Source organism: Agrilus planipennis, unplaced genomic scaffold (genome assembly GCF_000699045.2).
Source record: "Agrilus planipennis isolate EAB-ADULT unplaced genomic scaffold, Apla_2.0 scaffold23, whole genome shotgun sequence".
Lineage (NCBI taxonomy): Eukaryota > Metazoa > Arthropoda > Insecta > Coleoptera > Buprestidae > Agrilus > Agrilus planipennis.
In genome coordinates, this window is record NW_020439044.1 from 72210 (window position 1) to 83200 (window position 10991).

General features: G+C 38.6%; 1 protein-coding gene across 1 annotated transcript; it reads left to right on the top strand.

Moving 5' to 3' along the window:
• The first annotated feature begins 263 nt into the window (after positions 1–263).
• Positions 264–3350, top strand: LOC112905106 (uncharacterized protein K02A2.6-like). The gene has a single exon (XM_025976846.1). The coding sequence runs from the start codon at positions 264–266 to the stop codon at positions 3348–3350; it is 3087 nt and encodes a 1028-aa protein (XP_025832631.1).
• The last annotated feature ends 7641 nt before the right edge of the window (positions 3351–10991 follow it).

The window sequence follows — 10991 nt, forward strand, 5'->3', positions numbered from 1 at the left end:
GAGGAAGTAACGACGTCGACCAAATCTTCTACACCTGTGACGCCATCCCTGCCAAGGTGTCATCATTGTCCGGGAAAACACTTTCACCGGGACTGTCCAGTATTATCCGAACGACGCTCTCATCCGGGAAACTGGAGACAGGCCGAGGAAGGAACTTTCGTCCAATCCCCTCAACCAAGGCCGGACGTTCGCTCGTCGTAAACAACCAGGCAGACGTAGCATCTGATTCATGGTTGCCCAAGGTACTGCTAAACCTGAAGGAGATGTACATTGAAGCCCTAATAGACACGGGAGCGTCTCATAATTTTATAAGCGCCCAATTAACTGAGGATTGTAGCGTTGCTTCTTCATCATTACGCATTGCCAACCTCGCTAATGGGAAAAGTATGCGTATCTTGGGTAAAGTCCGTATAACCATACAAATTGGAGGATGTCAGCAGGAAGTTGAAGCTTTTGTCGCCGAAGGCTTACAAGAAAGGTTCATCCTAGGGGTTCCGTGGTTACGGGGCAGCAACGCTACCTGCGACTTTGAGAGAATGTGTGTTCACTTTGGCACAGACACACGGCACACTGTTTATTGGATCCGACCAAAATCACCAACTACCACACCGGCCGCACCTGTTGAAAAATTGGTAACACACAATTTCCCTCCAAAGTACCAGACCCAGTTTCAAAAATTGGTCGATGATTTTCAAGAAGTGTTTAAAAAGCCTACTTCTCCGACGAAAACCGCTCGACACGTCATCCGTCTGACTAAAAACGAGCATTTCTGCCTACCACCGTACAGGTATTCCGAAGAGAAGAAGAGACTAATCCAGGCCCAAGTCGAGGAGATGCTAACGGACAAGATTATTGAGCCAAGCCAGTCCCACTACAATTCTCCCGTAGTAATGGTGAACAAAAAGAGCGGCGATCTAAGGTTCTGCGTGGATTTCCGGCGCTTAAACAACATTACACACGATGAAGTTTCGCCTCTTCCGGCGATTCACGAAACACTCAAGGCAATAGGGAAATCAACCATATTTTCGACGATTGACTTAAAATCGGGTTATTGGCAAATTCCCATGGATCCTGAATCGCGGCCGCTCACAGCATTTACTGCCCCAGACGGCGGAAAGTTCCAGTTTTGTGTAATGCCTTTCGGGCTAAAGGGAGCTCCTGCTACCTTCCAACGGACAATGGGACAAGAAGTGCTGACAGGATATCTCAGAAGATTTTGTCTGGTTTACTTGGACGATATCATTGTGTTCTCCAGTTCATGGGAAGAACACATTCAACATCTCCGACGTGTATTCGAAAGATTACAGCAACATAACCTCGCCTGCGCTCCCGAGAAATGCGTCTTTGGGTCCAGAACAATTACCTACTTAGGTCACTGCATCTCCGCCGAAGGAAACTCGCCACTCCCTAGCCATTTAGGAAAAATTTCTGAAGCACCTGTCCCAACAACGTGCAAAGAGCTGAAAAAGTTTCTAGGCTTATGCAATTGGTTACGAGAGTATCTTCCACGTTTTGCAGAAATTTCGGCCCCTCTTACTGACCTACTAAGCCCCAGGAAAAAGTGGAATTGGACGCTGGTATGCCAACAAGCCTTCGAACAAATCAAAAGTCTAATGCAACAACCACTTCGACTTCATCGACCGGATTTCAACAAAACATTTATCCTGCAAACCGATGCCAGCAAGCAGGGTGCTGCCGCTGTCTTATACCAGGAGGGTCCAGAGGGCACCAAGCACATTATTTCGTACGCAAGCACCCGTTTTAATCCCACTGAGCAAGCGTACCATAGCAACGAACAGGAGTGCCTCGCCATCGTTTGGGCAATAAAGAAGTACCGTCCCTACCTGGAGGATAAGCGGTTCATTTTAAGAACCGACAACCGCACCATCACGTGGTTACAAAATATGAAGGATGCACGCGCGAAATTGACTAGATGGGCTCTACTATTGCAAGAATTCACATTTACTCTGGAACACTGTCCGGGAGCTACTAACCATTTGCCGGATGCCCTATCCCGCCTACCAGCCGAAGAGCTTGTACCTTCAGATAGCGACGACGTGACTCGACTTCTTCCTCCTTGCAACCGCAGTTCAGCTACCCCAGAGATATTCCAGGTCCAAGTTGAAACGCTTCGCGAGGAAATCCGGAGAAAACAACTAACGGACCCGGCTATCATGCAGCTGTGCCAGCGGTATAATTTCCTGAAGGAAAATCCTGTCGGCCACACCGAAGAAGACGTTACCTTCCTACGGCGCTACCGTGTAAGTGACAACATCCTTTGGGAGAAAGAGACGAACGTTTGGCTTATTGTAATACCAACATCCTTCCAACCACAACTGCTACAAAAGTATCACGACGAAGCTGGACACCCCGGCATCCAAGAAACCACCCGCCGAATGTCGCTGTTTTATAAATGGGAAAACATGAAGGGCAATATTTCAAATTACATCCGCCAGTGCCGCATATGTCAATGCAGCAAAAAGCAGCGAATCACTAGAGCACCGCTTCGACCCCGACAGCCCGATAAACCGTGGGACACTATCGCCCTCGATCTTATGGGACCTTATCCTAGGACCTCGCGTGGGAGGAAATTCATTTTAGTGGTCACGGATCTTTTCTCCCGTTGGGTAGAAGCATTCCCCATAAGCGCAGCCACTACTGCCGTCGTCACCAGACTACTGGAGCAGGAGGTTTTGAACCGATATGGCTACCCCCGTGCAATCCTTACGGACAATGGTTCCCAATTTACCAGCAGGAATTGGAAGGCCGCTTGCGTAAAATGGAAAGCGCAACATTGGACAACAGCTATATACCATCCACGGGCGAATCCCACGGAAAGGCGTAACCAGGAAATTAAGACCGGTCTGCGGATTTATCTGCAACAAGGCGATCATCGCACATGGGACACCCACTTGCCGAAAATTCTCTTCGACCAGCGCGGCCGAAGGAACGCAGCCACCGGCACCACCCCTTATTACGCACTTTTTGGACGAACACTCTTAAGGCCAGGAGAATGGGATAATTCCAACGACGAGGACGTAGCGAACCTACCCACCTACCAGGAAAGGACCGATGATATTCGAAGGCATCAACAGGCTTATCAGAATCAGCGAGCTGGCGCCGCAACCAGAGACATACATCCTTATGAGCATGGACAACAGGTGTATTGCAGGGAGCAACCCCTTTCCAACGCCGAAAACCATTTTCATGCCGGTTTTGCTCCTCGATGGTCAGGTCCCCACATAGTCCAGGGATATGCCGGTGGAAATACCTACTGGGTCCAAAAGGACAATCGATTGGTGAAGATACACCATGATCATCTACGGCCTGTCCCGGCTCCAGGGATCTAAATTTCGTTCAAACCAGGGGGGAATTGATATCGTAGATAGTATTACTACGAAATTTATTCCCCGAATTAGATACCAACAACAACCAACTTGCCGTACGACCGGTTTTCTCCACCCTAATGAGCCCCGATTACCTGAGTAACCCCTTGCTACAACCGAAAGTCTACTTAACTATGTACTTTTCTCTACTACTTTAATTATTTTTTTTTAAATCTTCAATTTTACAAATGCCTTCTTCCTTCTCTTCTTCGGTTGTAGTTCCTATCTTATATTAATTTCTCCTTCTGTAGTATAGTTATTTTAGTGTCTATCATTCTTTTTTTTGCACTCATTATTTTCTCTTTTTATTAATTTTTATCGTAGATTCACGCTTCTTTTTTTCAACCCTACATTTTCATGCATGTCTTGTCGTTATTCACTGTCAGTTTTTTTATTCTTTCTCGCGAACCTAACTTTAAAAACGAATTCGTTTTTATCGTTTGTTTTCGCCCTTCCCTTATCACCCCACTTTCCACCCCTCTTTTTTCCAACCCTTGCTTGGTGCTGGAGTGCTGTATAAATAGCCGTGCATTCCTCACTACCAACAAGGCTCCCATATTCCACCGACCCGCGGCAAGGAAGAAGGAGTCAGTCGCCAACCAACCAACCCCAAACTTTATATTTGTGTTTGTGCCAAGTGCTATCTACTCGATTGTGTCCGCAGTAGTGACTTTGTATATATGTATGTATATTCACCTACATCAACTTCAACTTGTCCTTTTCTCTCTACATTAACTATCTGTTTGTCTATAAATTGGTATTGTTTGTATATATATTTTTTGTCTTCTTTGCTATTGTTTCGTATGTATATTTTCTGTCTTTTTGCTATAGTTTGGTGTATATATTTTTTATCATTAGTATTAGTATATAGTGTGTAAATAAAAGTGTATCAATTTTAATATTAAAATATTTATGTGTGAATAAACCCAACTTGTTCGATAATTGCAGCAAAAACTAATTACCTTTTGTCTACTTTATTTTACAACCTGATTGTTCCCGATTAATATATTTAGCGGATTTTATTGAAAACGTTCCACCATACATTGTTAACATTAAATTCTTGGAATATTTATCAGTGCATTTCATTGTGCTGTTAACAGTAATTGCTCACTCATCAAGTTTATTTTACAAATTCCAGTTGCTAATTCATTCATTTATTTAAAATATTGACATTAAATGAGCACAAGTAAAGGTCAATAAAGTTTAATTTCTCTATAACTCCCTGGTCTAAACCCTGTAACGATAAATTGTGAATGTTCCTTCAAGTTTCCTTTCGCAGAAATGTCAGTTGTCTACATCACAATTGGTCAGGAAAGACGATTTAAAATTTAAGGGATCTAAAGTCAGCGATTCCCTAATGGCTGCCAGTTTGTCTCCAAAAAATCAACTGGTCTCAGAGGATCAGCTCCATCTGAAAAAAAATATTTTTAGATTCTCTAGAGGCGAAAGAAAGGTTGTTCAATATGAAAACGTTCAAATAATGTGTAAAACTAATACTGTACCGTAGTTACGAGGGGGTCGCTTGGCGCGTGTTTTGCGTTTTATATTATATATTTAGTACAACAATTGATAAATTAATTCATGTTGAAAGACTTAAACAAATAACAAATGACTAAAAATACGTGTAAACAAAAAACAAATTATTAAGTAGGAAACAAGATCCACTGCGAAAGATTAATTTTAAGAGTTGTACCTTTACTGTTTCTTGGCTTCCGGGAGGCAACTATACGCTGCACGGGGTTCACCCTCGAAGGAATATTTCGGTACTGGTTTGCAATTTGCAATCGTCAACCAACCAGACTATGATGCACTCGACGATTCCCGAATTTCAACTGGTGGATCATCTCTTCCTCCCAATTTCACCACCACTTCGCAGACTTTACGTAATCTCCCCTTTCTTTATTTACCTTTGCTCTTTATAGGATCTCACATAGTGTTTGTTTTCATTATCGTTACATGGAACTTTTGCAATCTTGTCTCGGCCACATTGGTCGCTTCCGTATGTAGGTTCCATGTGTAGCACGATTATTCGAATTTGTAATTGGTTGACGAATTGCGTAAATGATAACAAAACGTACGCTACATACCAAAGTACGAAAAAAATAGGATGATTAATAGAGAACAGATAACGGTTTATACAAATAATTCACCACTTGTTAACATATTGTAGCAGGCACGAGTGTGTTTATGTGCGATCGGGCACACGTGTGCGTGAACGGCTTATCGATTCACTGATTAGCCGCGGGCGCCGTATGTGCGCCGTATTTGTAAATGTATGTGTCGTACCTGCGCCGTATTTGTAAATGTATGTGTCGTACCTGCGCTCTGGGAAAGCAGTTAAACAGTTCAAAGAAAAAATAAACTATCCGGATGTTTCCAGAAGATTCCTAAAAGTAAACAAAAAAGTATTTAAAGGAAGAGACGATCGTCGAGAGCAGAAGAAATAAATTGACCGTTGCAGATTGAATCAAGAAATAAATTGACAGTGATAGCAGTGAAATAAATAGCGCAGTGAATAGTGATATATCAACAGTAGAGTAAATAAATAGAATAATTCATAACCTATGTTCAATAATAATTTAATAGTCTTTTTAAGTTCTTTAATAATTAGTGCAAATAAATAGTTTTTTGTCGTTATCAGTCTAAGAAGTTAATTTTGTTAAACCCACGAACATTAAAATATTCTAAAATATGCTCAAACGTTCAATATGCGTCTTTCCCATTTTTCATTTGATTTTTTATATTTAAGGGTGAACAGATATTAAAAAATGCAGTCTTACATAGTACTTATTTACTCACCATTTGAAGACATCGAAGTTTCTACTTTACAGTTCATCTAAATTAATCTGTCTTATTATACCGAACCTTTGTAAGAAAGAAACTGATTTCGGTTTATTCGTATACAGAGTAGAGTTGCAAAAAGAGATTTTTATAGAGGTCGTCATAATGTACGCGCATTTCGTTCTATATCGTAGAAACGTTTTAAATTCCATTAGGTCTTTTTTGCAAAGAGGTAGCTTGGCCCGTATGCCATTGTGCCATGTTCCATATTATCATCCTGACCGAGTTTCACATTAACGTCGCAAAGCACAAATTTATGGATCGCAAATTTTTGAAGTTACCTCGCTAATGCGAAAGTTCATACTAATAAAACATGCTAATGGAGTAACTAATCGCATCCTCTTCTTTTTCAGCGATGACAAGCAAGATAACGGAACGAATATGGGCCTTTCTGCTAATCTTCCTATATATCTTCTCACGTAAGTAATTTTAATGAATCTTCTAATTAGATACACGTATATCTGTATGATATATTAGTCCAGGAGGCAGCGACACATTTTGGCACACATACCATTGAGGGTAATTTTCCCTGAGACATGCAGTAGTTAATTGCCCGTGCATACACAAAATTATGGTGGAGGAAGCTAATAGAATGTCACTCACGTGTATAAAATGTATTGAAAAAAAGTTATACCGTTAGTCTTATATTAGCAACATATTAATGTGCAATGTTAAATGGCGGTGGATAATATTTCCGTTGCTCATTTAAACCTAAACTACAAACAGTAGCATCTATAAATAACAATCATAGAAAACTGCTATATTTTTACCATCATCATTATAAGATCGTCAGTCTTAAGACTGGTTGGACACGCACCTCCACTCTTTCCTATCCTGAGCTAATCTTCGCATTTCCCTAAAGCTAGAGCAACCCATATCCTTAACTATTTGCGAACAGTAATCTAATATAGGTCTACCTCTACCCCTCCTAACTTCCGTTTCTGCCTTTAATATGTCTCTGACTAGATCTTCATGCCTGATGCTACATATTACAGGGATTCAAAAATGTTCGACAAGGTCCCTAAGAATATTGACATGCCCAACTGAACCTACGGCGTACGTAGATATAGCAACCAAATGGAGCAAAAAGCCTTCTGTCGAAACCGTAAGACATGGATTGCAATTTTGGTTTCATCTCGTCACCATGCCGTAGACAATTCCAACAGAATATGGATTGACTCTACTTGCTGCTTCTAGACAGCGTTTTATGAATTAGCAGACGTCATCTGTAGTAAATTGCTACATTTTAGTGGGATTAAAAAAATTTTTTGAGTATTTCATTCCTACCAGCTACTAACGCTAGTGGGCGGGCAATCCCTCCAATCTACGCCGGAAGCTATCGTGGGAAAGGGTATGTGGTAGTTCGGGTGAGATAGATGAGACGGACGAAATGATGACAGAAGAGAATAACAGATTATTTGTGGAATAGTACCACCCCAGCATTTGCCTACGTGATCCAAGGAAACCACAGAAAAACTTGGACTAAGGTAGATGGACCCGAAATGGAAAATTGCTGGTGGATATCATAAAAAAATAGAGGAACGAGATGTGCTTACTCATTTTAATGTCAACTTTGATAAATTGAATAGAACTAGGTTTATACTAAATATCGACCTGCTAAGTGGGAGAAAGCTTTAACTTGATACCCTTAAAGTAATCTGCTTTTGAATTCTGTCTTCGTTAATATACCTTTCAAGTGTTTCATTTTTATTTCGGTCGTTTTCCTTTTATGCAAAGCAAGTAGGTATACTTTTTTTTCGCCCACAGTGATTTTCTAGTTTCCCTTTTTATGTCGCGTCGGATAATCTCGTCGGCGATTTTTACAACTGCTATTCTTCATCCTAGCAACGTGGTTATTACATTTTACATTCGTTTATTCTTGAGTATAATTTTACCAAGATATCCTACTTCTTATTGGCTCCACTTAGATTGTTACCTAATCTCTCGTTAGAAGAGTATATTTTTGGCGTTACACGAATATCTTAACTATATTAAAATAAAATCTGCTAACAACATCCTCTGCGCATTAGTTAAAGATGGAGTGTACTGCGATTTATTACCAACAAAAGCAGCACAAAAATGTGAAATATTTCGTCAGCTTTACTTTACTTGTCTTTAAATTAAATTTCACTGTCAGAAATCAACAATCAAAATATTATTATTGATAATAAATTTAATCGTAAGTAATATTAACAATACAATATATGCAACAAAAGTTAAGCATATATTTATTATGTTTGTAATTTAGATCTAAACAGAATTTCAATGTTGTAAACAGTTGGTACATAAATTCATAGAATCTGAATGTTCACTTTTGGAATTATTTTCTCCAAATTTTATTTCGTAAGATGCCACTTATAATTGTGACAAGAATCAACTATTTCTAATAAAACTTTTGTTGTATTTTTGTTTATAATATATTTATCAAAAAAAAAACTATGTTACTTCGTCAACAAGAAGCACTTAGGACATAGGGAGGTCGCTCCCTCATCCCTTCACTACTTAATATTTGCACGAACAGCGCCTGGTCCCCTTTCAGAATGTTTACCGCACTGTTTACACCAATCAGTCCTTAACTACTTTGGAAGTCGATTCAGTTGGAAGAAACAAAATTGGTTGACTACTCTTTTGACCTCTGCCCTCGCTGCGATTCTAGTAGTAGATTTCCATTAAAGTGGCAACAGATTGTCATTACGTATGTTAACCAGTTGTCCTACCTGTTCGGGAGAATCTTGTATTCGTTTCCATTAAAAACGACCTTCTAACTGGGTCTGGTCTATTGGATGAGTTCTTATTTTCAGGTGATAAATAAAACAACTTAATAGAGTTGGAGTAATTTTATTTTAAGTTTTAAAAATGACTTAATAGAACAGTATCTCAGTTTTAACTAACTAATGTATTTGTTTGTTCTCTTGAGGAAATTTTTGTCTTGAGTGAAAGATAACTTTCTTGTATCCTCAAGTCGCACGCTAAATTAATGGCGAGCGATCTAGTTATTGCTTTTCGGTAGTGAAAACACTTGCTTTTAAATTAACTATTTATTTACATATGTACAAAATGAAACGTGTGTGATTTAAACTTAAAAAACAGATGAAAAAACAGATAAAGGAAATTAAAGTGGCTATTGAATCTATCTTTTTTCGTTCTAGTTCTTGATCTTTATGAATCTCTCTCAAATGAGCCGTTGCAACCCCTTTTATTAGGAATGGTTGACAGAAACCACCCCACTCTTATCTTACACAAAAAAATAAAGTCGAGCATACAAAACAAAAAACTTTCTCTTAAAACTGACTCGACGAAAATATACAATATAAACAAATAATGGCACTAGAAAGCGTGCTTCTTATTTTCTAGCTACGCTAATAAAACAATAAATTTAAATTCAATAGTACTAATCCTAGCCTAGCAAAATGCCACTAAAGGGTCCAAATATATTACACAAAAGAGCTATAAATCTATCTAAACATGAAACTTACAAAGAAACTAAAAATAACGAATATCATAAAAAAAGGTTAAAATTAACGAACAAGAGGCATTATTTACACATACTACAAATTAAAAAGGTTAATACTGACAGGGGTTGCCACGCTAATTAAACATTTACAATTTAACAAAACTTTACTTCTAACAATAGATAAACATAAAACTTAATTTTATACGGTGAATACCGAACAGTATTTCTTCAATATATTTTACTAGTTTTAGCTTTGTTAGTTTTTGTAACACTAAGGATTTTGTCACGTTCAAATTTCAAGAGCTTATTCTAAACATACTATGTTTCATTATGAATCGGATATAAATTTATTCTATTAAATAAACAGAACGGGTTCATTTTTGTTGATGAACTCCAATATGGTATTCCTCCGGCCATCGTCTTCAGAAGTGCTCACTGTTGTTGTAATCCTTTCCATTTGGTTATTGTTCCACTATGCCTGTAAATGAGTCTGAAATGGCTAGGGGATAGAAGGGATAAATAGTTGGGATCATTGGAGAGGGGTGTCAAGAGTCTTGAATTTAAAACTGCCTCTGTCTGCTAGTAAGATGGACAATTCCTCAAATTTTAAAATAGTATTGTCGGCTACGCGTTTGATATGATATTTAGTGGATTTCACTTTCAAAATGAGGAGAGTTGGCAGGATTGAGTTACTAATCAATATAAAAATTAATAAAGTCGACGTTAATCGTTTGATTAACTTTATTAGTCAAAAAACTCGATAATTCTCTGCGAGTCCCAACAAAGTTGGTCCCATTCTCAGAATAGGTACATACGTATGACATCATGGGCGTACCCAGCTTCTGCCCTAGGGGGGGGGCAAGTCAGATTTTTTTTAGGTCAGATCGTCCGCGACTGTTTTGTCACACACACTACACAGAGGCACCTACATGAAACATTAGGTATATGTAGGGCAAACAGGCGCAAATGATCCTGCTTTATAGGTAGTTAACGATGTTTGGGAGGTATGTCGAAATGCTACGAAACAAATAAAAATTTGGAAGAACGTTCCTCATTCAATTCTAAAACTCCTGTAAAAATTGCAAATCCATTCACCAAACCGTTAAAAAGTTATTGAAATTTTAAGAAAGTGTAATTTTACTATAGAATCACTTTAGGGTAAGGTTATTTAAATTCACTAAATGGTTATCGAAGAAAAAATGAAATAATGATAATATTTATAATTGTCTGAAATAAATGCAATTTTAAAATTTTAATTATTATTTAAACATATTAAAAAGTTTTACGTTCATTATTAATAGAGATTGAAA